The 23,790-nt window shown below is 44.8% G+C and overlaps 2 protein-coding genes across 3 annotated transcripts; both read right to left on the bottom strand.

The window, feature by feature from the left end:
* Positions 1 to 529: 529 nt before the first annotated feature.
* Positions 530 to 11,105, bottom strand: pks1 (polyketide synthase 1). Its single transcript, XM_057824751.1, has 6 exons — positions 10,979 to 11,105; positions 10,577 to 10,730; positions 8,245 to 8,405; positions 7,962 to 8,165; positions 7,691 to 7,872; positions 530 to 6,096 (listed from the first exon to the last, which is right to left on the bottom strand). The coding sequence occupies exons 1-6, from the start codon at positions 11,034 to 11,036 to the stop codon at positions 697 to 699; spliced, it is 6,159 nt and encodes a 2,052-aa protein (XP_057680734.1). The 5' UTR covers positions 11,037 to 11,105; the 3' UTR covers positions 530 to 696.
* A 151-nt stretch (positions 11,106 to 11,256) lies between these two features.
* Positions 11,257 to 23,781, bottom strand: LOC130908850 (ATP-dependent zinc metalloprotease YME1L1-like). Of its 2 annotated transcripts, none has more exons than XM_057824729.1 (18): positions 23,569 to 23,781; positions 22,692 to 22,811; positions 22,379 to 22,547; positions 22,203 to 22,298; positions 22,019 to 22,128; positions 20,500 to 20,650; positions 20,328 to 20,435; positions 19,895 to 20,068; positions 15,705 to 15,857; positions 15,506 to 15,638; positions 15,359 to 15,421; positions 15,081 to 15,193; positions 14,842 to 14,997; positions 14,628 to 14,779; positions 14,436 to 14,562; positions 14,303 to 14,376; positions 14,144 to 14,230; positions 11,257 to 11,609 (listed from the first exon to the last, which is right to left on the bottom strand). In XM_057824729.1, exons 1-18 carry the CDS (start codon positions 23,599 to 23,601, stop codon positions 11,469 to 11,471), a joined length of 2,160 nt encoding a protein of 719 aa, XP_057680712.1. In that variant the 5' UTR covers positions 23,602 to 23,781; the 3' UTR covers positions 11,257 to 11,468. The 2 variants fall into 2 exon arrangements, with proteins under 2 accessions (XP_057680712.1, XP_057680713.1); XM_057824730.1 differs by having other exon boundaries at positions 11,258 to 11,609; positions 20,352 to 20,435.
* Positions 23,782 to 23,790: the final 9 nt, after the last annotated feature.

Below are 23,790 nucleotides of genomic sequence, written 5' to 3'. Positions count from 1 at the left end.
ACACTACCTGTACTTGGACACGATTGCCTTTAAATGATTTGAGTTCAAATTGCTCTTCATGGGAAGCATTGGCTTGTTCGAGTCATATTTATCTGTGTTACATGTTGTTAAGTGTGTGTGAGTTTTGTCATTTGACATTAGTTGAAATACAACAATGTATCACCGTGATTCCAGTCCTACTTTGTTAAAGACTGCGGAGTAAAGCAATAAAAATAGCTAGGATAAACTTGTCTGTGGTTTATTGAAGTAACTTTTCAAACCCCAAATCACTACAATTAAAGTTGTCATGAAATGATTTAATGTTTTTTGAGAAAAACACACAAGCACTTTTCATTGGAGTCTTCATAGTATAATAAATGCAGTGCACTGAAAGCTGTAGTCACAATCAGATTAAGTCAATGGACGGCACTAGACGTCCAATCCATTTGGACTGGGATCCCAAATGGATTAGACGTCTAGTGCTGTCAATGGCACTGAACATGATTATTTAATGTTAACCGTCTCAAAAGGACTGATTGAATGGTAAACCACATTTCTTGACCGTTCTGGTCAAGATTGTATGGGGACAAAATTATGCAGTCAAGAATTAAAGAAAGGCTGGTCAGAATTCTGACTTTAATCTCAGAATTGCTAACCCTCTTTTGTAGCACTCTTTACTTTTGTCTGGAAGTGGACATTTTCCATCTTCCTCATGCCTCACATAACATTATTATTCACCACAAAGCTTTCCAAAGTTGCCACCGTCGTGTTTAGGTCAAGTAACATGACCAGTGGTACGTTAACTCCTGTTGCTTGCGTAATCTTACTCTGAAGGGTCACGGCTGACATGGAGTCAACACCGAGTGCGCCAAGAGCGGCGTTAAGATCCAGCTCGCCCTCGCTAAAGTTGAGAACTTCACAAATGATTCTTCTTACGCATTCAAGTGGGGGAGATAATTGTGGAAGTGGTGGATCATCGCTCCCCTGGTCTTTTAGCTCTGCCTCCACCAAGCCCGGCAGTCGTTCTCTGAGGAACGGTTTTCGAAAATTAAACTTGCACACGAGCTGCTGAGGTCTGTTGGTGAGAAGGACCTGGGCGAGAGCTTCGTGAATCTCACCCACCTCCATGACGGTCATCCCTTTCGCCTCAAGGTGCCGTTGGATGTGTTTTTTGTTGAGCAGGAGGCCAAGATTCAGAGGACCCCAATTAACGGACTGCCCGGCCAGGCCGAGGTTCCTCCGGTAAAGGCAAAACTTGTCCAGGAAAGAATTGGCCGCCGCGTAGTTGGACTGTGACTCATTCCCGACGAGGGAGGAGATGGAGGAGTAGCACACGAAGAAGTCGAGCTTCTTATCGAGCGTGGCGTGGTGGAGATTTAGGGCGCCGCTCACTTTAGGTTGCAGGACCTTCAGCAAAAGAGACCTGTTGAGGGTTTCAATGGGCGCATCGTGGAGCACAGCTGCGCTGTGAAACACCCCTTTGATGGCACGACGCAAACTCTCTTCGGTTTTTGTGACGGCTTCCTCCACTTGCTGCGACACTGAAACGTCACACTGAATGTTCACGATGGTGATGTTGTATCTTTTCTGAATGACATCCAGTTCAGATTGCATTTCAGACGTCGGCATGCGCCTGGACAACGTCACAATGCAACCGCCGCCGTTACGGGCGATGAACTTAACCGTTTCAAAACCCAACCCGGTGAGACCTCCAGAAACAATGTAAGTACAGCATTTGTTGAAGAGTCGCCTTGGCTTGCTTAGCAGGACAATATCTGACAACTGGCAATTGGGTACGCTGGTTTCCAAAACCACTTGGCGCACTGTTTTGGTGGAAAAGTAAGACTCGTGAATTTGGTCTTTTGCCCGGTTTGAGATTGGAAACGCTTCTATTTTAATAGGTAGAGACGCACGATCAAAGCCAAGTGATGAGAGCCACTTAAAGATGGTTGTGCCTTGCGATTTGAGGTAAATTCTTTGAAGAACATGAGTCACGTTGATCACGTACACCTGGAGGAAGCTGCTCTTCAACGGCCAGCGTGGGAACGATTGGCCAGTTCCGCACACGTAAACTAAATGACGCTCATAGAGGTCGTAGTTACTCAAATCCTGCCAAGATTCGTCAAACGGTGGCAAAAAGACAAGAGCGTGACATGGATCAGGACTCTGCTCTCCTGTCGACAAATGGGCCACACAGGACACATTCCAGCCCGATCTGTTTGCCGTCAACGCTAACACTTTCGTAAACACAGAAGCTAAATCTGGAGTGACAATGCTCATTTTTTTCTGTCTCGGTTTCACAGCGGGAAGAGTACGCTGAAGAATCTCCCACGCCAAAATGAAGAAGGACACGCTTGGACATTCTTTCAAGAATGGAAGTTTCTCGACGTCGTAACACACGGAATCCGGAACGACGACCCTCGTCGCCGTAGCGGTCGGGTAACTTGCCGCGATGCGGTCGCCGGCTCTTAGATGACGAACGTCTTTCCCGACAGCCGTTACAATGCCGCTAAAATCGAGCGCCAGGAGAGTGTGATGGTGCGCCGTGTGGGTGTTCCAATACAAGGTGTTCCCAAAACGGAGGTGTGAAAGGGTCACGGGGAAATAATCAGATGAGTGGACACACACGTTCGTTAGCTGAACCTCAACCGATTTATCTGAAATCGTCTCTTCATCCGTGCCAATGCTAGTAGCGGTCAAACCTTCAACTCTGTAAGGATGACTGGTCTGTAGGACAAAATCTCTCACTGATTTTAAGTCACCATTCAATGAAACTTTATCCAAAATTTGCGTACGTGTAATTTTTGTTGTTGACATCTGTCCTTGACCAACGATGACTTCTGCCTGTTTGCAAGAGGTAATGACTCCGACTAGAGATTGGATGTCTGTTGCGGTTAGAGACTTTAGGTCAATGAGCTGAAAAGAGATACCCGGTACTTCTGCCGCACAAGCCTTAATCATACCAGACAGTGCAAAACCAGAACTCACACAATCCACCATATTCTCTGTGGATCTGTAGGTGATAACGCGCACAGTACAAGACTGCTTACGCTCTTTCAAGGCTAAAACAATCTGTCGGAATGACTCGCAGCAGGCTACCAAACGGTCTAGTACGCTAGGAGCTGATAAATAGCTGAGATCCTCAGCAGGCCAAATGAAGAGAACGTCTCTCATGGAGTCGTTGCCAAGAACAACGTCTCGGAGTTGGCCCGTTGTCCAGTTCTCTTTGTCCTCCACGGAGTGCGACTCTGGATGCAAATATGGCCCAAGTGCTTCTGCGATGCCTAGCTTGTCAGCAAAAATTAACGCTCTTATCTTCATGCCACAATTTGACTTGCTTGGAATAGGAATTGTTTCATTGTGGAAAAACACTGATGGAGGAACATGCGAGGAACCTCCCAGGAACTTAATTTGCACGTCTTGAAGTTCCACTAGTACTTTCCCATCCTTGGTTGCAAGGCAACCACACACTTTCAGGAGGTTTGGTGTCTTTTCGGTTGCACGCATGTAGATAAACATCTCTTCTGGCAGTGGTCCTGAAACGACAACACTGCCGATCGCTGTTGGGAAGCCCCGCTTCTCCGGGAGATCCCTCGAAGCTACGGCAGCAGTCATTTGCAAGAAATAGTCCAACAGCACAGGATGGATGACATAATCCTGAAGATTCTTGATGAGTTCTTTTGGGACACGAAGTGTTGTCGCCACCTCTTGAAATTCGTCTCCAAAATGCACATCGTTAAGCTGTTTGAAAACTGAACCATATTCAAATCCAGCTCTAGCAAGAATGGAATAAAATTCTTTGGTTGTTACGATGAAAGTACACCTTTTCAAGATTCCGTCTGGACAAATAGTTGGTTCCTCAACTACAGCTGGTCCATCTGAGCACCTGAAAGTACCAGAGGCATGAGTGGCGGCAGAGGAACTCATTGTAAAGAGACCTTTAGTCTCTTCCAGCCTCACTTTTAATTCACGACCATCAGTGCTGAGCAGATGATGGAATGTCACACTGAGCTGGACACAGGAGACGGATCTCCTCAGGTTCATATAGGCCAACACTGAAGCCAACGCTAGCTCCACGTAGAAGGCACCAGGGACAACAGGGATGCCGTTGTGTTTGTGCTCAGCGAGATACGCCGCGGTTAAATTGCACACATACTCTTTGTTGTTCTCCCTTATTGGAGATATAAGTGGATGTGATAGAGAAGAAGACAAGTCGTGTACTTTTCTGACATCATCAAAGTACATCTCTTTCTTTGTGTGGTCAAAATGATAGCGCGGGAACGCCGTGGGTGGAGTTTCGTAACCTCGGTAGAGCGTTTCCCAGCTCACGTCGACCCCCAGTTCGAATAGTTTCCCCACTGTGGATAAAATACTTTCATATTCTTCATGTGGTTGAACAGAGGACAGAACAATAAACTCATTTCCTAGCGTCTCGTGGATGTATTTTTGAAGAGCCCTGCGGGGTCCAATCTCCAAAAGGACCATTTTTCTTCTAGACTGGTTATCCTTGGTGACGGCACGCAGCGTTTGCTCAAACAAAACGGGTTCTCTGATGTTCTTTGCCCAATAGCTGCCACTTCCAAAGTCACCACCTGCGTACTTATCTCCCGTCACAGTGGAAAAAAGATCGCATTCCATCTCGCTTACAGCTAAATCACCTAAAATACTCTCAATGTCTTCAAGAATAGGATCCATTAGATGACTGTGGTAAGCTGCCGTAACATCTAAGGTATGGAGAAAGATTTCGTCAGCGTACATGCTCTGCAGTTTGTCGCGGAGGAGATCTACAGCGTCCTCATCTCCTGACAAAGTAAAAGAGCGTGGGCTGTTAAAGGCGGCCACGCTAACATTCTTTGAGAAGTCCTGAAGGATTTTCAGCACATTTTCTAGGAGTATGTTGCTTACTACAAGCATCTTCCCTACAGTGACACTGCTTTGAAGCACGCTGCGGTGATACACCACGTTAACAGCATCCTCAAGAGACAAGAGGCCTGAGCAGTGAGCGGCAGAGACCTCACCTAAGGAGTGCCCAAGCGCCGCGTTCGGTTTGACGCCCCAGTGCTTCAGGAGGGCCGCTAAAGCAACCTGAATCGCAAAAAGCAGTGGCTGGACCACATCTGGCCGGCTCAGGTCAGCTTCCAGCTCTCCGGATAGGTACTGACTGATTCCGATGTGTCGGTTTTTCTTCTGAAAGAGGACCTCTGCCTCCATCACTTTGTCTTTGAAAATAGGAATGGTGCTAAAGAGCTCATTGCACATGCCTCTGAAGGCAACACCGTTTCCACTAAAAACAAAGACCACCTCAGGCTTTGCGGAAATCACTTTAGCTTCTGGCAAAGACGCTAGCTGCTGCTGTAAATTCGGGAGGGTTGATGTAATGACAACCTTGCGGTATTTGTGCTTTGAGTGACTGCGCCCACAAGCTGAGGTGTAGGCTAACGAATGTACGTCGGCCGCTTCACTGTCGAGAAGCCTTCTGTGGGTGTCACTGAGGCATCGGATTAAAGATTTCTCAGAGGCTGCAGAAGCTACAAAAACTTTGGGACCATCTTTTGGGATCTGCACTAGGTTTGTGGTCTGGTTATATTCTCTTACAATGACATGCGAATTTGTGCCTCCAAATCCAAAACTGTTAATCCCAGCTACCCGGTCCCACGATCCGTTTGTTGTCCACTTCTCCGCTTCTGTTGGAATACTAATCCCCATGACTTTAGGGTCTATGTTAGCACAGTCTCGGGAGTAGAAAACAGATGGAACAATGGTCTGGTGCTTCATCATGAGCAGCACTTTGATGAGTCCGGCAACCCCGGCCGCAGATTCCGTGTGTCCGATGTTTCCCTTCACGGAACCAATCCAAAGCGCGCCTTTACGGCCGCTTCTGGCTTTAGCAACCGCATTCGAGATGCTTGTTGCTTCTGTCGGATCTCCGACGGGGGTTCCGGTTCCGTGAGCCTCGATGTACTGGACGTCGGCCAGGTCCCGCTCCAAGTATATTTGTCTCAGCAGCTCCTCTTGTTGACGCGAGGACGGCTTGGTGATGGGCGAAACAGAGCGTCCGTCTTGGTTGATGGACGTTTTAGCGACAATACCCCAGATTTTGTTGCAGTCTCGCAATGCCTGTAAATCATGCAAAGCCAAATACTCTTAGATCACCCGCACGTATTTGATGATAGGCAATAAAAAATGTATTGCTGGATCGAAAACTCAATTTTAGCCCCTCCCAGTTGAAATAGATTGGACATCTACTGCAGTCAATTACTATTTTCAAATTGAATTTCCCTCTTTAACCAACTACCACAACACATATTCTGCGACCTGGTCTAGCAGTGGTTAAATTAAGCTAATGATAATTTTGGAATACATGTCCACTTTAAGGCCGAGTTATGCTTCTGCGGCAGACCTACGCCGTCAAGGCAGACCCGGTTTACGATCCTCAGCCGTATCGTGACGTGCACCTCCACTGATTCCTGTCTGGGTGTCACGGACTGTGGTTGGTCCCCTCAGACTGTTGTTTCCGGTTCAACGCGAAATCACCGCCATTTTTAAACATTGTTGTGCTACACGCAAAAATGGACCAAGCCGATGGAGTAGCATCGCAAAGATTGCCAAATGGCAAGCAATTTGTCGAAGGAAATTGCTGAAAATACAGTGCTGGAGGTCAGCGATTGCATAAAAAAAAATAGAAGAACCGCCGAGACAAGAATGTGTGTGTTTGGAAGCGAATGGCCACACGAAGCAGTGACACAGTTGGCCAAAAACTGCCAGCTTTTTAAAGGTTAGTGCACTTTATCATTTATTGTGTGCATATGTTTGCTGTGAGTGACTTATTTATATTTTACACTTCAAGTATATGAAGAGTAAAGCACAAGTTTGCTGTCAAAAGAGTTTTTTTGATGTTCAATTTTCAACAACAGACAGTTCACACACTTGATACATCACTGATTGAGAGTGCCTCGGTGCTTTTATGATAACGTGTTTACCATCAAGACTTCCAACGCAGTTTGGGAAGTTCCATAGCCGCCAGAAATCTGCTATGGCTTCCCACTAGCTGGTTGTAGGACACGGCAAAGAAATCGGACAAAACGCAGGACAACGCAGCTTGCTGGCTTCCACCCGATGCTAGAATTCTTAATGTGACTGCCGGTCTCTGTGTATCATCAACAGTCCGACAGACCACCTCCGCAACCGCCTTTTGCGTAGCCTGCGCCTCAACATTTGTATGATCAACATTTGTTGTTCAATGCTGATGAGTTGAAGGTCCACATTCATGTGTTCCATCATTGGCATTGTTGTGTAACCGGAAGAAAACTAGAGGTTGTCAAGAGTCCCCAAAACCGTACAAACACAACACCACTGCCCTCTAGTGGCTTGGCGGTGAATTACTGAGCAACGCGTTTCCTTCTCGCAGAACTATCGAATGCTCATTGACACCGTATGGTCTACTCTACATCGACTATGCCGTCACCACAACGCAGAAGCATAACTCAGGCTTTAGTCACCACCGTCCATGAAAGGCTTAACATGAAGGCAGCAGTAAATTTAGATTGTTAGCTAACCAGCCTTAGCAAGTATAACTGTTTTTATTCTAATCTTTGGTCACGCTTTCTTTATTGAAATTAGTTAGTTCACTCTTATTTTTAAGGATGCCCGGAAAAGAAACATCTGAGAACATCTAGACAGGGTCCAAACAAGGAACATGCTGAAAACTCACATTTCTGAGCGGTTTCAGAAGAACGACGCCACATCCCTCTCCTCTTCCGTAGCCATCCGCCTGACTGGAGAAAGGCTTGCTAGTGCCTTGGGGCGAGATCATCCTGGCCTTACTCAGGGCCACAAACACTTGAGGCTCCAAGATGCAGTTGACGCCTCCGCACAGTGCCATCTCACAGTCCCCTAATCAGAAAGATGCATGAAGTATTTATTCACTTCATCAATGAGGGATGGTATCTCCAAAAACTCATTGGGTTCCACCAACTACATACCCTGTCTTATGGCCTGACAGGCTAGGTGCAGAGCCACCAAGGAAGAAGAACAGGCACTGTCCACAGCAAATGACGGACCAGTGAGATTGAAGGTGTAGGAGATCCTGTTAGCTGCCATGCTCATGGCCGTTCCCGTGGCGTTGTAGTGATTGATAGAGGCAGGACTGTTACTTCGCAGTATCTCGTAGTCTCTGTTCATTAGACCTGCGACGCAGTCAGGTCTCTTTATTCATTTGCACTCTCGTAATTTGGGTACGTTTCATGTAAATTATTGAACCGTTACCAATATAAACTCCGGTTCTGCTTCCGCTGATGCGCTCCATGGGGATGGAGGCATCCTCCAAGGCCCTTAAGGTGCACTGAAGGAGCAGTTTGTGCTGAGGGTCCATGACGTCTGCCTCTGCCTCCAGCATGCCAAAAAAATTGTGGTCGAACTCGTTCAACCTGAAACGCGGTTATCCTTTTAGCATTGCTTCCGCCAGAAGATGAAGATGGTTCGTTTCTTAATGTCATTACAGGACAGTGAAGCCAGGCTTCCCCCATAGAGGTAGTCCCCGGGCTACGAAGCACCCGACTCGCGCAATTTTCACTTTACGCCTGCGTCTCGTTTTTTTTTTTTTAAATGTTGACTTTTGTTTTTTGATAGAAGCTTTTATTTTGGTGCAGGATATGTAGAACAGGAAGCGAAAGCGCACGTATAGACGCGCCCGCCCACCCCATACACGCAGAGCAGCCGAGCGACAGAGGTGACAGCCTGCGTGCACATTTGTTGCTTGTAAAGCATCAAGAGGCGATGGCGGTACAAAACTCCTTTTACATTGTTTATTGTGCGTTTTCAATTATGGTGGAATACATGGGGCAGGTTTATGTGATCGTTTTTGATGTGCCAATGCTAACTGATACATGCTAATCGTTTATTATTGCTGTATCAGCAGCTACTTGTCAATGTAATGGGTGCACGCAGGTCCGTGTGTGCGGTGCGAAACCTCCCTTCCGAAGCCTTCATGTGGGTGCGCGGGCAGCTAAAGCTGCTAGCCCGGGCTTTTGGCTTAGTGGTCAGAGCACCCGCCTGTCGTGTGGACCGTCGTGCGGCGCGGATATGAGTCCTGACCTGTACGAGGGCGACGAATCTCTTCGCGTGGCGCAGATCCATGCAACACCGGTCACATTGGTGCCGTGACACAGATTGGCAGTGAAGGTTTCAGGGGTGAGTGTAACGGGTACACGCGGGTCCGTAGTGTGCAGTGCATGAAAACCTCCCTACTGATGCCTTCATGTGGGTGCGCTGGTACCTAAAGCTGTTAGCCCAGGCTTCTGGCTTAGTGGTCAGAGCACCCACCTGCTGTGCTGGATGCGTCGAGCGTCGGTACGAGTCCTGACCTAAACGAGGGGGATTGTGTGGCGCGGATCCATGCAGCACCAGTTACAGTAAAATTAGAATTGCTGTTTTGAAGATGAGTCTAATTTCATTTTATTACAGTTTCATTCTGCAAGTGTTGATGTCATGAGCAGCTGAATAAAGTCAGCAAACCACACAGACGTCTGTCATTGTCATTTTGGAGCTGAGCTCAGTCTAGCTAGGACTTTGGTCCACCGTCTTGGCGAGGACAGTAAAATGACACATAATACATGTTTTTGGATGTGATTTTTTATTTAGAGGGTGTGCTGAGGTACTTAAAGGGTTAATTCAGACTAACGCAGAAATCCGGGTTACGTCGCCAGGGCAGGAACGGAACTCGTTCGTAAACCAGGGACTACCTGTATTTGTATTTTTCGTGATTTGTCGCCATCTAGTGGAATTCTTAAATGAGTAAAGGAGATTCATTTGCACACAAGTAGTACTGTGCCATATAGAAACAAATCTCACGATATGGGCTATTTTATATCACAATATCAAAATGCCATGATAAAACACACACATTTTTAGATGAAAAAATATCGTCTGGTTCTAAAAATCTGATTGTGTTGGGCCTGACTAACATTTTGTTACTTGTGACAGTTTTGGAAACACTGGTATATGTGCCTTGTTTACTGCAGTTCACTTATTATTATTTTATTAATCTCTTGCTTGTGCTGTGTTGTTGTGATTTGGAGATTGAGTCTGTAAATAAATCTATCCATAAATACTAGTATAATTAGGAACTGACCTGCCACAAATTTGTATGCTTCAAGTAAGGCCACAGCGTAAAACTAGTCCAGTGTAACCAAAAGGAGCAGAGCCACCTACATATTTTTGCTCAAATGTAAAGATATCGAATGTCGACCAATATTTTCGACTAGTGGTTTTATTTTTAAAGACTGCTGTGTATTAGGTTAGCATATCATTGAAAAATGAATTTTGGTGGGTGTCTTGCTATTTTCATATTTCTTGCATGCTTTACTCACATAAAGTTGGCAGATAGAACCAATTGGCCAACTATTAGGGACACCTTGAGGCCGATTGGTGGTACTACTATGGGATATGGAAATGTGGGTTGGTCTTAAAATGTTATATTGTTTTGGCGTAGAGGAATACAATCAACTCATGCACTTGTAATAATGAAAACAGTCAAGGGAAGCTAAAATGTCAGACTCATATAATGTTTCAAAACGTTCACAAATTTCTAAATAATTACCCGTCTATAAGAGCAGCTTTTGCAGTTTGCGTCTTTCCGGGTTTACTCCCATCGGGATCGTACCAGGAGTCCACGTCAAACCTCTCGATTGGAATATCCACAACACAGTTTTGCCCTTCAAGTAGAACCCTCCAGAAATTTTCCAAGCCTTCACCTAAAAACCATGTTAACCAGAGGTAAAGTCTGCAGACACAACTCATCCGAACATCACGAGCCATTCCTTCCAGTTTAATGTCTTAGCTGGATTTCCTGTTTTTTTTGTTTTGTTTTTGCCGTCTTTTACAACATGTGTAACTAAGAAAATCACAAAGCCAAGATCAGTTCTTGTCCTGACTATAACATAACACGCTTCTCTACATTTGCAAGACCAAAAACAATAGTTCAAAACGAAATGACAGATACCTCCAGGAAAGTTGCATCCAATTCCGATGACGGCGATGTCCAGGTCAGGTTCATCCATTCTGTCCTTCTAGTTTTCAACTCTCAAGATTGACTTTTTTCCCTTTATAAGCACACAAAAGGGGGTGGCGCAAGCGGTGTCCTCGTGCGTGACGCTAATTGCGGGTTCGGTAATGACAGTAATGACCTGCCGCGGATGATACCTCGCGTTCAAAATGAACAAACATCTGTTTGAGTGAGCTTTATTTGAGAAACTCATGAATAAACTGCACTTTAATAAATAAAAAGTAGCTTTTATAAGGACAAATGGTGCCTTCTAAATGAGGTAACCGAAGCTTGTTGTTTTAATGTCCGTAGTCCTGGAAATGAGGTTCTCGTCGTCCAATCAGACCTCAAAATTTCATGAAATTCAACTTAAAGCTGTCTAGAAAATCAACTGAGTTGTCAAGAATCCCAGGTGGTTACAGTATGTACAGTATCAGCTCCGTGGATCTTACTGGTCTAGTGGTTTTCCCTCCAGAACCATCTGGATCTCTTTGGCATCCAGAGTCTCATATCTGAGGAGGGCGTCTGCGAGCTTCTTGTGCTCCTTTTTGTAGGTAGTCAGGAGGTTCTTGGCCCGCTCGTACGAGTCCTGAAATGAAAGGGAACCTTCAACAAGCTTCAGGCGAGGGCTAAGGGGACATCCACAACTCGTTTGATAGTTTTAGTTGTCCAAATCCTCTTTTATCAGCCTCTTAACACATTGGTTGCCATAGCTGGCGATTGACCCCCAATCCTTTTGGACATTTTGAAAGGATTGGACATCGATCGCCATCAATGGAAGCAGATGAGGTAATCGTGACTCAAATTCCTTGCAGTTCTGGTCAGGATTGTTTATTTTTAGTCCACCGAGAAGGGCACTTGGCCAACGACCAGTGGCTTGTCGCACCCCCCCCCCCCCGGTCCTTCGCGTGCCCGCCGGGAGAGCGTTATGCTCGGCTTATTGCCGTCTTCATGTGCCCGGTGGTTGGTCAAATTTTTCACCCATCAGAAATTCCAACTTTGTGTTAAAAATGGCAGCGAATACAGCGATTACAAAGTAAACACTACTAGTGCTGCAACGATTAATTGATTAACTCGAGTATTCGATTAGAAAAAAAATATTCGAATTAAATTGATTCAGTTTATAGGTATACTAAGCTTTTTTGTGGGAATATTTGTCTGAACCATTTGTTAAGAGCATTGTAAAAAAAAAAAAAAAAAAAAAAAAAAAAAAAAAAAAAACTTTAGCATTTTATAGTATTTAAGCTAGCGGACTTTTGCTATGTAAGTTTGCCAGTTGTTCTTTTGTTGTACTCAAATCCTCATTTATTTTCGGGTTTTTTTTATACCGTTTGAAGTTAAACTCGGGTATTTCATTTAATTTTTAAATTAAAGTTCTGCATAATTTGAAGAAACATTCAAAATTTTCATTTTGTATTCGCATTTAATGCCCTTTTGAAAAGTGTAAACTTAGCCAGCCTTTGTTTTACATTTCCTAAAATTTATTCTGCAACATAATAGTACCTAAATCTTCCTAACCCGATGACTTGATTATTCGAAATAACTAGTTGACAGATTAATCGACTACTAAAATAATGAACAGCTGCAGCCCTACAAAATGTACCCTTGGCGGATACTTAAATGTAAGGACGAGCAATAAATGCATTTAAAAATAAATTAAAATACCTGAGCTTAGCATTATATAGCATTTAAGCTAGTGGATTTTTTCTGTGTAAGTTAGCCAACTGTTCTTTTGGTGTACATAGATCCTCATTTTTAAAAAAATGTATACAGTTTCAGGCTCAGCTCGGGTATTCTAATTTTTCATGTTTCTTATCCGATTACACGATTATTACTAACTAGTCCATCGATTAATCGGCTACTAAAATATTCGATAGCTGCATCCCTAAACACTACAAACTTTCTTTAAATAAAGGACTACTTACTTATGTTTGATCATGGATGGACATGTAGAAAAATTCTCCTCAGACACATCCTGCCATGTTAGCTGCACAACAACCGCATGCCGCTCTCTCACTGTTTACGTCTTCGCCGTGTAGTTAAGCATTAATTTACGCCATAATCGTGTTGACCATGTGGCAGCTACGCGCTCCTCCGATGTCGGCCGGCTTGTCCGGCGGTCATTCTCCGGCTGCTTCCCGGGCAAACGAGCTCCCCTGCCCGCAGCAGTGGAACGACGAGCTATAACTTGCTCACTGCCGGGCGGGTTGCCGATCGGCAAAGACAATTGACAACCCCGCCGCCGTGTGACATGATCCGGGGTGGTTTTGTGTGACTTTTGGCTTCGAAGATTTTGAAACATCACTCGGTTCGGGTAAGCATGTCGGCTAGCTGTCACGCCTCCTTGTTTGAATGGAAGTCTAAGTGTCCGGTTGGTCTGAACAGTTTTAATGTTTCACGTTGAGAATATGACTTACTCCCATTGTGATCATTCAACATATCTCGTTTATAATAACAAAATGGCTAACAGGAAGGGGTTATGGGGGGACAGAAGAAACACAAGAAAGAAAAACACAAACAACAAGAAATACATTGAACACCTACACTAACTATTAATATGTTGGTGCTATCGTCAACTGGATATATTTCCGGTTGGCACCATATGGGGGGCCTGTTGACCCGGGAAAGAAGGAGAGGGGGCTGGGGAAGTCTAAAAGCTAAGTGATTGGGAGGGGTAGAGTGTACACAAATCAGCTCTGTGAGCTAGAAACCAGTAATAGTGTGAATCCTTTGTGAGTGTAACCTCGTCGGTAACTGACCCTACGACGCCCCACCGCCAGTCCTGGCACCAGCTGAGTACGCTAGAGCGCTATAATGACAGGCGTGGCTAAACGGCAGATTACAAGACTAATTTCTTGTCATCTGCGCTTTGCCAAATAGTTGTTTATAGTCGAATCGTCTCAAAATCTGATTCTAATTCACATAAAAATGCTATTTAACACTTTTTTTATCCTGTCATAGGCACTTTAATGCCTATTAATTTTTCCATTTTAAAATACTCATTTTTTCTATGGTATATACAAACTGTTTAATCAACTAATTGTAAAAATAGTCGGTAATAAGTCAACTATCAAAATAACTTACTTTACTTAACTTTATAACCCTCTGATTTTTGTAACTCACTTTTAACAGCGTCCTGACTTCCTGTTCGATGGCGGCTTGCGTCTCAGGGCTTTGTTTGGAGACGTCGCCGTAGGTCATGACGCCGAGCTGTAACGGTCACACTGTTACGGTGTCACATTCCGCTTCAGAAAATGCACAGTAGCGGACGAACGGACGGACCTTGTCGCTCATGCCGAACCTGGTCACCATCATCTTGGCAATTTTGGTTGCCCCGTCAAAGTCGCTGGATGCGCCTGAAATGGAAGATTTCAGTGAGCCGTCCCTACCAAAGGAGCATCATTTCCCGACGCACCTGTGGTGATGTAATCATCTCCAAAAATGAGCTCTTCTGCGACTCGCCCGCCCATGTTGACGTCCATCTGGGCTAACAGCTGTGCCCTGGTTTCGCTCCAGCGGTCGTTCTCCGGGAGCAGGGACACCTGGAGGACGGATCGGATTTTCAAACGAATTCCGTAGGACAAAACGAGGAAAAAATAGGACTGACGTGTCCGAGCGTGGGTCCTCGTGGCATGATGGTGGCCTTGTTGATGGGCATGGCGTCCTTGGTGTAGTACGCCACGATGGCGTGTCCCGACTCGTGATAGGCCGTGATGGTCTTGTTCTTCTTGTCGATCTCCACGCTTCTTCTCTCGGGTCCTACGGCGAAAAAAAATGCTAGGACTGCCATTTCTTTGCAGTTGGTGGATTTCCTTGCTCACCCATGAGGATCTTGTCCTTAGCGAACTCCAGCTCTTTCATGGTGACCATGTCTTTCCCGTCCACCGCCGCCTTCAGGGCGGCCTGGTTGACCAGGTTTTCCAGCTCGGCTCCCGAGAAGCCCACCGTGCCTCGGGCGATAATCTCGGGTTTCACCGCTGCGTCATGACAAAGAACCTTGTTACTAAATCATACAAAGGTTCCTTTAGGGGAAGATGACAAATTCACAGGGGCAACCTACCATAGTCAACTTTAATTTTAGCCAAGTATAAGTTGAGAATCTCGGTGCGTCCCTTGACGTCAGGTCGAGGGACCGTCACCTGCATGTCGAAGCGGCCCGGCCGCACCAGAGCGCTGACGGGGAGCGGAAAATGATGAATGTGGCACGAAAGCATATACCGTTTCATGCGTAAGTTCGGTCCAAATAAGAGTGTTCGAGCAAAGGTTACAACAACAACAAAAAAAACTTTCATAAAGGTTGGATATTTGAAGACGAGAAGTCAAAAAATGCAAACGTACTTATCTAGCGCTTCGGCAAAGTTGGTAGCACCGATGACAATGACGCCCTCGTTTGGCTTGAAACTGTGAACAAAAAAAAAAATAGCATGACGACATTTTCGGATGACACAAAAAAAAAAAAATCAACTCTGAGAGGGACTGACTGACCCGTCCATTTCGGCCAGCAGCTGGTTTATGGTTTGTCGTGAGTACGGATGCATGGGAGACTCGATCCTCTTCCCGCCGACGCTGTCCAGTTCGTCGATGAAGATGACGCAAGGCGCGTTGGCTTTGGCCTCCTCTGAAACGGAACCGTTTCATTAGGTTTGCGATGCGGGCGTCAGACGGCGAGTGCCTTGAAACCGACTGAAGAGATTCCTGATGCGGCTGGCGCCCACTCCCACGAACATCTCGTCGAACTCTGACCCCGACGCGTAGTAGAAAGGCACGTCGGCTTCGCCGGCGACCGCTCGGGCCAGCAGCGTCTTTCCGGTGCCGGGCGGCCCCACCAAGAGGATTCCTGGAGGAGGGTTGAATTATGAGCCTTTAATAGAATTTAATGGCTTTCCATTGACGGCAGTAGACAGCCAATCCCTTTTGACTGAGAGGGGTGAATGAAAATGAAAAGCTGTCCAGTTATATACAATAGGTATATAATAATAATACATGTTTTTTGTTCTCCATCCACTTTAGGAGTGTTATAGGGGATCATAACCAGAACGAAACAAAAACAGTTATTTTTTCTTTTTTCAAATATAAATGACATCTGGTGTTTACATATGTTGACACCACATTGTGTTCTACTTATACCACCATTGTATATCAACATGTACAATAATATGGCCTACATGACATTGTTTATGAATGACTAAAAAGTCATTGCTTGGTAACTTTTCAGTTTTGGTCAATTTTAGCGACGCCAGTGGACGAAAGCGGTAGTGTTTTGCCTTAAAGAGCATACGACACCAGAAAAAAAGTCTTAAATGGCATTATTATGTGAATTAGAATCATATTTTGAGACGATTCGACCATATACAACAATTTAGCAAAGCGCAGATGACGAGAAATTAGTCTTTTAATCTGCCGGTTAGCCACGCCTACAATTATAGGGCTTTAGCGTCCCCAACAGGTGGATGACGTCAGCGGTAGACTAGGCTCATCGGTTTTACTATTCAGCCCATTGAGGGGGAATTGTTCAGAACGAGGAAAACGAGACGAAGAGAGCTGCAAAATGTCATTGTTTCAGTCTCTCTACTCCCAATATTTTTACAGGATATTCTTTTTATCCAAGTATTTTCCCCAATAGCTATATAAATGGCTTGAGAAGGACCAGTCAGCCCGTCGAGGGGGAACTATTCACAATGAGGAAAACGCGACGAAGAGAGCGGCAAAATGTCATTGTTTCTGTCTCTTTACTTCAATATTTTTACAGGATATTCTTTTTATCCAAGTATTTTTCCCCAATAGCTATATAAATGGCTTGAGAAGGACCAGTCAGCCCGTCGAGGTGGAACTATACACAATGAGGAAAACGCGACGCAGAGAGCGGCAAAATGTCATTGTTTCTGTCTCTTTACTTCAATATTTTTACAGGATATTCTTTTTACCCAAGTACTTTCCCCAATTGCTAAATAAATGGCATGGTCATGACAAATAACTTGTGCTAAATGGAATATAAAATAATAAAAATCCATTTATTCAAGACGACATGGCAAAATTACTCCATAATGGTCAAAACAGTCGACTTTACCTTTACTGTCACACCTGCCGAACGATATTTTATGACACCTAAATCGGACATATGTCATTTCCCTTCCCCGGCTTCGGAGAATGCAAACAGACCAGAAGGAGTGACAGCTAGCCGACATGCTAACCCGAACCGAGGGATGTTTCAAAGTCTTCGAAGTGGAAAATCACACATAACTAGCCTGGATTATTTGACATGACGACCCGGTTGTCGAGTTTCTTTGCGGATCGGCAAACCGCCCGGAAGAGAGCAATTTACAGTTCGTTCCCTGGAGGAGGGTGGCTGGAATTGTTGTGTAGCTAACGTGCTAACAGCTAACTGCTAATGAGCGTGAGGATAGCTTTTTACATGCCTATCAATGATCAAACGTAAGTAGTCCTTTATTTAAAGGAATTTTATAGTGTTTACTTTGTAATCACTGTATTCGTATTTGACATAATACAAAACAAGATGTTTACTCACTTCCTTTTAAGTCCAATGGTCCCACAGTAAATATCCACGGTGAATGGGAACCTTTTGAAACTCCAAAAAGGAGCATACGCCTCTCCCGCATACAGAATGATTTTTCTGCAGCCGTTTGGCTGGCGTGATGCAAAAAATAAAAGTATTAATCCGCAAAATCAGCTGAATCCTTCGTCCTCATACACAACAGTACACTGTAGCGTGAAGAGGACGTCTTCTACCGTACACGTCACAGCGCCCTCCTCCTCAATGCGAGACCGAAGCCGGAAGTCACTCATTTTCCTGGCGCGGGATTCAAAAAACTAAATAAATATAGCGATCGCTTCCACACACATCCAAGCGGTCCATATCATTCAGGAGCATAAAATACCGCGTGTATTATGAAATAAACATGCTTTTTCGTGTCACAAGCACTTTAAAGTGCATATGACAGTAAAAAGTATGTTTATTTTTTATATTTCACACGGTATTTTATGCTTGTGAATAAACTAGACTGCTTGGATGTGTGTGGAAGCAATCGATTTATATATTCAATTTTTTTAATCCCGAGCCTATGAAAATGAGTGACTTCCTGGATTGAGGAGGAATGTGAATGCGACGTTACCCGGGTCAGCATTTCACAATACAGCATTGCTTTATAGCATACAGATGGACTGCGGATTCATCTGATTTTGCGGCTGAATTAGTTTATTTTTGCATCACGCCAGCCAAATGTGCTGAAGGATTTTGTTGCTGCACCAAGGAGTGGCGTGTGAGCCTTTCTGGGTTTCAGAAAGTTCCCATTCACCGCGGAGATTGGCCAAAACAAGTCCAACAAATGCGGGACCATTGGACTTCTGAGGTAGTGAGTAAACATCGTGTTTTGTATTATGTCAAATACTGGGATCATGGCACACGTTTGAATGTGGAGGTGGCTCGCATTTTGTGCCTGACAATGCTCCTTGTCCACCGAGAAGGCCACTCAGCCGACGACCGGCAGTTTGTCGCACACCCCCCTCAGTCCTCTTCGCGTGCCCGCCAGTAGAGCACTATACTCTGCTTATGCTCGTGCGGTTCACCATATGATCCAGACTTCCAGCCCCCTCTACCCTCTTCGTGTGCCCAGTTTTAGACCACTATCCTGGGTTCTGGCAGCTACGCGCTCCTCCGACGTCGGCCGGTTTGTCCGGCGGTCATTCTCCAGCTGCTTCCCCGGCAACGAAAACTCCTGCCCGCAGCAGGGGAACGACGAGCTATAACTTGCTCGCCGCCGGGAAGGCGTTGCCAATCGGTTAAGACAATCGACAACCCCGCCAATGTGCGACATGACCCGGGGTAATTTTGTGCGATTTTTGCTTCGAAAGGCGAGAATAAGACTTGGGAACGCCGTTCGGTTCGGGTTAGCATGTCGGCTAGCTGTCACGCCTCCTGGTTTGTTTACGCGCTCCGAAGCCAGGGCAGGGAAATGACAAAAGCCGGACCCTGCCGACATCATCCTTCAGCTGGGGACGCTAGGCGTGGCTAAACGACAGATTAAAAGACTAATTTTTTGTCATCTGCGCTTTGCCAAATTGTTGTATATAGTCGACTCGTCTCAAAATATGATTCTAATTCACATAATAATGCTATTTAAGATGTTTTTATGCTGTCACAGGCACTTTAAGGAAGACTGCGTTTCCAATGAAGACCAGCGCACACCAGCATAATGTCGTAAAATCATGATGGTTACCTGCAGATGGACTAAAAAAAAATGGGGTTTCCAGCAGCTGCGTGAAGAATGAAAAGTAAAAAGGTAATGAATCCAGCTGTGGCTAAACAATAGCATCTGACGGTTAGCAACCGTGTGGCTTTGTGTGGCTAATGCCCCCACCCTATCCAAACTCATCAGCGCTGACGGGTTCGGGTGGGGGGGGGGATCATGCCAGCGAGTGAAAGTCTGGCCAATGTATATACTGTATATCCTGGTAGCCTCCCTTTCTTTTTCCTCCTCAAACAAAACTTTTTGTCTCTTTTGTTGCTCTGCCATCTTTGCAGAATTTGCGTGAATGCGTTAGCATCGACTTCAGTCGACTTTATGATGAATGGGGAAAGGGTTGTAAAGTGACGTAAGCTGTAAAGGAATCTGCACATTTGTAGTTTTTTTTGTGCGGCAGGGTTCCTGCCACCCTCCTCAAAGTTAATTTGTGCCGGCGAAAGCGATACAAATCCCCCAAAGTTATCAAATAGGTGTCATTCAACTAGTTGTCAGTCGGAAATCATCACAAATGTTATAAAAATATTTTATAAAGGTTGAAAAGTTACCTAGTGTTGCTTTAAGAGCCAAGACAATAGAAATGAAATGAAATGAAATGAAATGAAAGCTGGGCTACCTTTGGGCAGCTTTCCGCCCAGAACGGTGAACTTTTGAGGGTTCCTGAGGAACTCCACCACATCCTGCAGCTCGTTCTTTGCCTCCTCTACTCCCTTGACGTGTTCGAACGTCACGTTCTTCATTTGGACCGGGTCGATGCCGGAATCCAGGCCCGTCGTGGTGCGAAACCTCACTGCGGGAACGCAAAGGTGCTTAGCGTTCAGTACGATATTACACAGATTGCTAACCACAGTTCTACCTTGGCTTACGAGTACCCCGACCTCCGAGTTTTGAGTTCTGGCTAAGGGTACCGTTACAACTTCCTTTACAGACAGAATAGATTCAAGTAGGAATAGGCAAAGTGTGATCTACTCGCGAGCCGCCGCTTGAGTGTTGTGGGGTGAATTCAACTCATAAGTCAAAGTAAATTTGAGAGGAGGAAAAGGACAAACCAGCATCAGAAAAGGAGCCTTTACCCGAGAGAAAAGGGGCTCTGGACAGACCATAAATGCCCAGCACGAGAAGCACGAACAGGACCAGCCTGGTTCTCCTCAGTGAATCTGAAAACAGTGAAAATGAGACAAAACTGCAAAAAAGAGAGGAAAAAGTCAGCCGCTCGCTTGCCTTGCGTCTTTTGCGTAAAGGCCTGAGAGCGCATGAAACCCTCAGAAAAGCCTGACTTGAAGGCCTCCGCTTGGTTCTCCGGAAGGTTCTTGCTTTTCGTGAGTTGGTCCAACGACTGAGCTTCTGCTATCTTTTCCCTGTTCAGAAAACCCTAAAAGGAAACAAAAGATATGATGAATGATGAAATATCTTGGTTAACCCTTTATAGGGTCAAGCAGATCTTTTCTCGTATTTACCGATCGACTGTTTGTATTACTCTAACACAATTAATATAATCAATCAGGGAATAGTATCGTTTCTCGTATTTACCGTTTGTATTACTCTACGCACCCAATATAAAATAAATAGCACTTATACCATAGTTTAAGGAAAACAAGCAGAATATATGGCATAAGAAATACATGACGCCTTTTTTATCACGGAAGCCCAATATGTGCGTCATGAACGGACTGAGCAAGATTGACACTGACAAGCCCACGTCTGCACCACCAACTCTCGCAATCAGTTCTCCCAGACAGTTCAGAACCATTGGCCGGACACCCTGTTCCAACACAAGGAACACCGGAGAACGCCCGATATCCAACTGATAACACGACTGACAAGACTCCAAGAGCCCCTTTGACGCTGAGGTGGCAAAATCCTCAACTCTCATTGCAATCTCCCTGACAATAGTAACTCCTAAATCCTCCTGTCCAATCCACAAATAGACAATAATCTTAAACAACACCCAAACACACCCTTCTTTCTGCCCAAGTCCCACCCAGCGAGAGCCTTCAAAAGACTGAATGATTAACTAAGCGTTGTTATTTTTTCTCAGGAACCTTTTGTTGACGTGTGATTGGGGGACCTTGCCTCCCTGCCTGAGTCTGTTTCTGTTTTGCCTTGCCGTTTGATCGCTGTCGACCTGAATAAATTGTCAACTTGTGCTTCGAAGCCTTTTTCTAGCTACCAAAATGGAGTCAGTACAAAGGGTTAAGACTAAGGTGAACGCGCAGAATTTGGCCTTTTGACCGGGATGTCTGGGTCCCGCCGGCCCAGGTCATTGGAGCTGCACCAGCGTGGGTCCGGCAGTTCGGCTGGCGTGATTCCGGCAGTCTGGCTAAAAGGTCAGATTCCTTCAAGGGCAAGTAGTCATTTTGAATCAATAAAAAGAATATTTGCAGTTTCATTTGTTTTATTGAAGCAATTAAAAAATGAAAAAGACATTCTAAAAAAATAAAAGAATGTTTACAGGTCTTTTTGGGTGGAGAGTGTACATTTAAATATAATGTAAAAAATAGAATAAATAATACAATATTTGTTTTCTCTTTTTATAAAAAGGAAAATTAAAAAAAAAAAATTAATAAAAACTGAAACTTATTTACCCTAAATTACACATTGACAATGATATACGTCCAATTCACTTCAACTGAGAGGACCGAATGTGAATGCTCATTTTCCCCCCTCTCTCTCGCGCCATCAATGGCAGCCATTATTATTATTTTTAATCAACCAAGGAAACCAAGTTAATAAGTCATACCTTCATGAAAACCGGCGTGTAGGGATCCAACTCAGTTGGAGCGTCATCACCGGACGTCGTCCGTCTGGCCTTATTTCGGAGGGTCTTGAAACCTCGACTCTGGAGCCAAACTGAATGTACCCACGAGCAAAAATGTGTTTTAAAAAATCTTTTATCTGCACATGACTTACTAAAACATCCTTACAGGGTAAAAACTGAAGCTCAGAGCAAACTTCTTGTAGAGGTCTGTGGTTTTGCCTGTGGAATAACGGCGGGCTAAAAAGTCTTCTGTGTGCGAATCCTACGTAAAGCAAAACATCGGCATGATAAAGTCCTTTCCCCCCCCAAAAGAAACAAAAAGATAAATGGGGCAGGACTCACCGTGCTTGTTGTGAAAGAAGGTGCTCGCGGAAACGTGACTGGTCCTCCACGCCGAGGGAAAAGAAGGCGATTCTTTCGAGCCCAGCGTTGGCAGCAACCTGTCCAGCAGCTCGTCCAGGTGAGCGCCCCGTATATCGGAAACGCCCAAATCGCGAAGACTCGTGTTGGGCTACAAAGGAAGAAAAGGTACACCGATTTATGTTAAAAGCTTCATATACAACTCACGGTGAAAGGATTGCCACCACCCTTCCTGGTCCAAATGGTTTGAACATCTATCGCCATCCGTGAGTTTGGAAGCAAAACTTGTAATGACCTCTTTTGCAAGTGGGGCATGCTCCGGGTTGAAATCTTTGTGCAGAGTCTGCACCGACGCCGTGGCAGTGTTCTTCAGGGAGTGGAGGGCGCTGACAAGTTGGCCGAGGGGCACAATCATCTGAGGGTGGGTGGGGGAGATGACACAACACTGTCAACAATACAGAACATGCATGTGCAGGACATATTTGCCTCTTCAATGTGACTTACATAACATTTAAGCTAGCGCCTGTCATCAGAAATATTGCATCATATTTGTAAGTTACTTTAATATTTCATTTTTCTGAACAGGCGTTACTTAACTCCACAATTTGAAAACTGTTACTTTACTTTCCGCATTCCTGTCACGTTAACATATATTATTGAATGCTTTCCCCAACCTTCCGGACCATACTTGTACTATTTAAAGTCTATACTTATTAGGTTTTTCTTTATTTACTATAAGTAGTTGGATGCTAGGTGGTTTTCTAGTAATGCATGTCACTACATTAGCGTCAGCGTCAAAGTGACTCCACGTCAACAAGTGACAGTTGTGTAACCTTTAAATAGACAGCAGTCTACTACATAAACATGAAATTCCATCAATTATTACAGTTCTGGTAAACTGACCAGTCCCAAATATCAAACAATATTTAGCATAAAAGGAACGCGCGTTGACGTAAGCGTCGCCCGACCGTGAGAAATCACTAACACGCTAATGCTACCATTAGCCAAATATTAGCGGACAAAGAAGCAAGAACAATAGTACAGACAACAGCACACTACGGTACGCAAGTGATCAAATAATTCGTCAACAGCCGACTTAAACGGTATTTACATGAAATTAGAGGACATCTTGATATTTTAGCTAGCTTTGGCAAAAGCCGTCTTTTACTTACCTGCTGTTGCTGAAAGGACGACAGGGAAAACATTTTTGGCAGAACGAAAACACAAATATGGAACGTAAATTTATGAGGAGAAAACCTCCGTGTGCTTTGAAAAGAACTCGTAATCCTGAGTCTGAGTCCTGTTGTGTTTCTTGTTACACAACAACTTTCGGCTGCTCCTAGCTAAAAACACCCACCGTCCGGCATCTGGTGCTGATGAAAAAAACTACAAAT

Source organism: Corythoichthys intestinalis, chromosome 20, assembly GCF_030265065.1.
Source record: "Corythoichthys intestinalis isolate RoL2023-P3 chromosome 20, ASM3026506v1, whole genome shotgun sequence".
NCBI classification, from domain to species: Eukaryota; Metazoa; Chordata; class Actinopteri; order Syngnathiformes; family Syngnathidae; genus Corythoichthys; species Corythoichthys intestinalis.
The sequence above is the reverse complement of the archived record's forward strand: the minus strand, read 5'-3'. Positions and strand labels throughout refer to the sequence as shown.

Bases quoted from the DNA above. Each gene is read 5' to 3' on its own strand.
- pks1 (XM_057824751.1), bottom strand. From the start codon at position 11,036: ATGGATGAACCTGACCTGGACATCGCCGTCATCGGAATTGGATGCAAC. The intron at 8,166-8,244 runs GTAACGGTTCAA...ACTGCGTCGCAG, and splicing joins CAGAACCGGAGTTTATATTG to GTCTAATGAACAGAGACTAC. The intron at 6,097-7,690 runs GTGAGTTTTCAG...CATGATTTACAG, and splicing joins TTCTGAAACCGCTCAGAAAT to GCATTGCGAGACTGCAACAA.
- LOC130908850 (XM_057824729.1), bottom strand. From the start codon at position 23,601: ATGTTTTCCCTGTCGTCCTTTCAGCAACAGCAG. The intron at 22,548-22,691 runs GTCATTACAAGT...CTTCCTTTGTAG, and splicing joins ATGCCCCACTTGCAAAAGAG to CCCAACACGAGTCTTCGCGA. The intron at 14,998-15,080 runs GTAGGTTGCCCC...GTCATGACGCAG, and splicing joins TAAAATTAAAGTTGACTATG to CGGTGAAACCCGAGATTATC.